Source organism: Antrostomus carolinensis, unplaced genomic scaffold (genome assembly GCF_000700745.2).
Source record: "Antrostomus carolinensis isolate BGI_N321 unplaced genomic scaffold, ASM70074v2 scaffold42674, whole genome shotgun sequence".
Taxonomy (NCBI): domain Eukaryota; kingdom Metazoa; phylum Chordata; class Aves; order Caprimulgiformes; family Caprimulgidae; genus Antrostomus; species Antrostomus carolinensis.
The window spans coordinates 1-1,662 of NW_010312156.1; the positions used below are offsets into that span (position 1 = coordinate 1).

The window sequence follows — 1,662 nt, forward strand, 5'->3', positions numbered from 1 at the left end:
GTGTGGAACCATCTCAAAAAACAATAAAAAACCACCAAAAAAAAAAAGGAAAAAATAATAAAATAAATTAAAACCCCAAATTTTGGGTCGGTTCTTCTCTCCAAGTTGGGTTGGATCTTCAAGGGTCATTTGTTGTGTCCTCTGCCCACCAAGAAGGTCCCACTGGGGTTGGTTGTCTCCATCCCTGAAGGTTCCAGCTCCATCATAGTCCCATTTTCTTGGTGTTTTCACCCAAAAATGTGGGTGGGGGGTGTCTGTCACGTGGTGGGTGCTCCTGGGTGGTGGGACCAGCTTCTCCTCAGGTCCAGCCCCATTGAAGCCTCCATGGGATGGAGGAACGTGGTGGCCCTTGTCATCTCCCATGGGACACGGTGGGTGCTCCAGGGTGGTGGGACCAGCTTCTCCTTGGCCACGTTGAAGCCTCCATGGGATGGAGGAACGTGGTGGCCCTTGTCACCTCCCATGGGACATGGTGGTGGGTGCTCCAGGGTGGTGGGACCAGCTTCTCCTCGGTCACATTGAAGCCCCCATGGGATGGAGGAACATGGTGGCCCTTCTCATCTCCCATGGGACATGGTGGTGGGTGCTCCAGGGTGGTGGGACCAGCTTCTCCTCGGTCACATTGAAGCCCCCATGGGATGGATGAACGTGGTGGCCCTTGTCACCTCCCATGGGACACGGTGGCTGCTCCTCAGCAGAGGGATGCTCCTCGGTCACATTGAAGCCCCCATGGGATGGAGGAACATGGTGGCCCTTCTCATCTCCCATGGGACATGGTGGTGGGTGCTCCAGGGTGGTGGGACCAGCTTCTCCTCGGTCACATTGAAGCCCCCATGGGATGGATGAACGTGGTGGCCCTTGTCACCTCCCATGGGACACGGTGGCTGCTCCTCAGCAGAGGGATGGGGACAGGGATGGGGACAAGGTGGGGTGGGATGTCTCCAGCATTGAGGTCACCTCAAGGTGCTGCCGTGGTGGCATTGCCATGGGTGTCCCCAAGGTGTCACTGGGGCAGGGAGCCTGGTGGCATCACCCAAGGTCCGGTGGTGGGACCCAGCTCGGGTTGTGCTGGTGGCATCTGCTGCTGGTTCTGCCAAAGCTGGTGGAGCTCCTTGAACTGTTCCACCATCTTGTCCTTCAGGTCAGGGTGGGAGATCTGCAGGGGGATGCTGTCTGCTGACCAGGACAATTCTCCTGAGAACATCTCCAGCAGCAACCGGGCCACCACGGGCACCACCTGCCAGAGACCCCCACGTGTCAGCCGGTGTGGGGACAGCCACCCCTGTCCCCTCTGGGGACAACCTGGGGTGTCCCTGTCCCATCACCTGCACCGTGATCAGCTTCTTCTCCTTGGGCTTCTGGTCTGGCCACTCCTCACCGAAGCAGAAGAAGATCTCGAAGGGTGGGGGGGTGGTGGTCTGGCCCTTCTGGAAGAGGATGAGGCCTGGGGGGCCCAACACCGCGGGGAGGGACAGGATGGGACCCTGTCCCACCACCAGCACAGCTGGTGTTCCCCCATCCCAACTTGGTCCCACCAGCTGCTCATGTCCCACCTGGTGTCCCCCCATCCCACCTTGGTCCCACCAGCTCCCCATGTGCCACCTGGTGTTCCCCCATCCCAGCTTGGTCCCATCATCTCCCCACGTCCCACCTGGGGTCCCC

At 59.6% G+C, this 1,662-nt stretch overlaps 1 protein-coding gene across 1 annotated transcript in view; it reads right to left on the reverse strand.

Annotated features, from left to right (window-relative positions):
• Nucleotides 1-1,003: 1,003 nt before the first annotated feature.
• The window catches only part of LOC104524162 (interferon regulatory factor 5), a gene marked incomplete at its 5' end in the record, with an annotated part of 1,525 nt that continues 866 nt past the window's right edge, over nucleotides 1,004-1,662 (reverse strand). Inside the window, 2 exons of the mRNA XM_010166948.2 lie at nucleotides 1,004-1,237; nucleotides 1,326-1,444. Coding sequence (XP_010165250.2) covers nucleotides 1,004-1,237; nucleotides 1,326-1,444 — 353 coding nt within the window. The remainder of the gene's footprint in view (nucleotides 1,238-1,325; nucleotides 1,445-1,662) is intronic.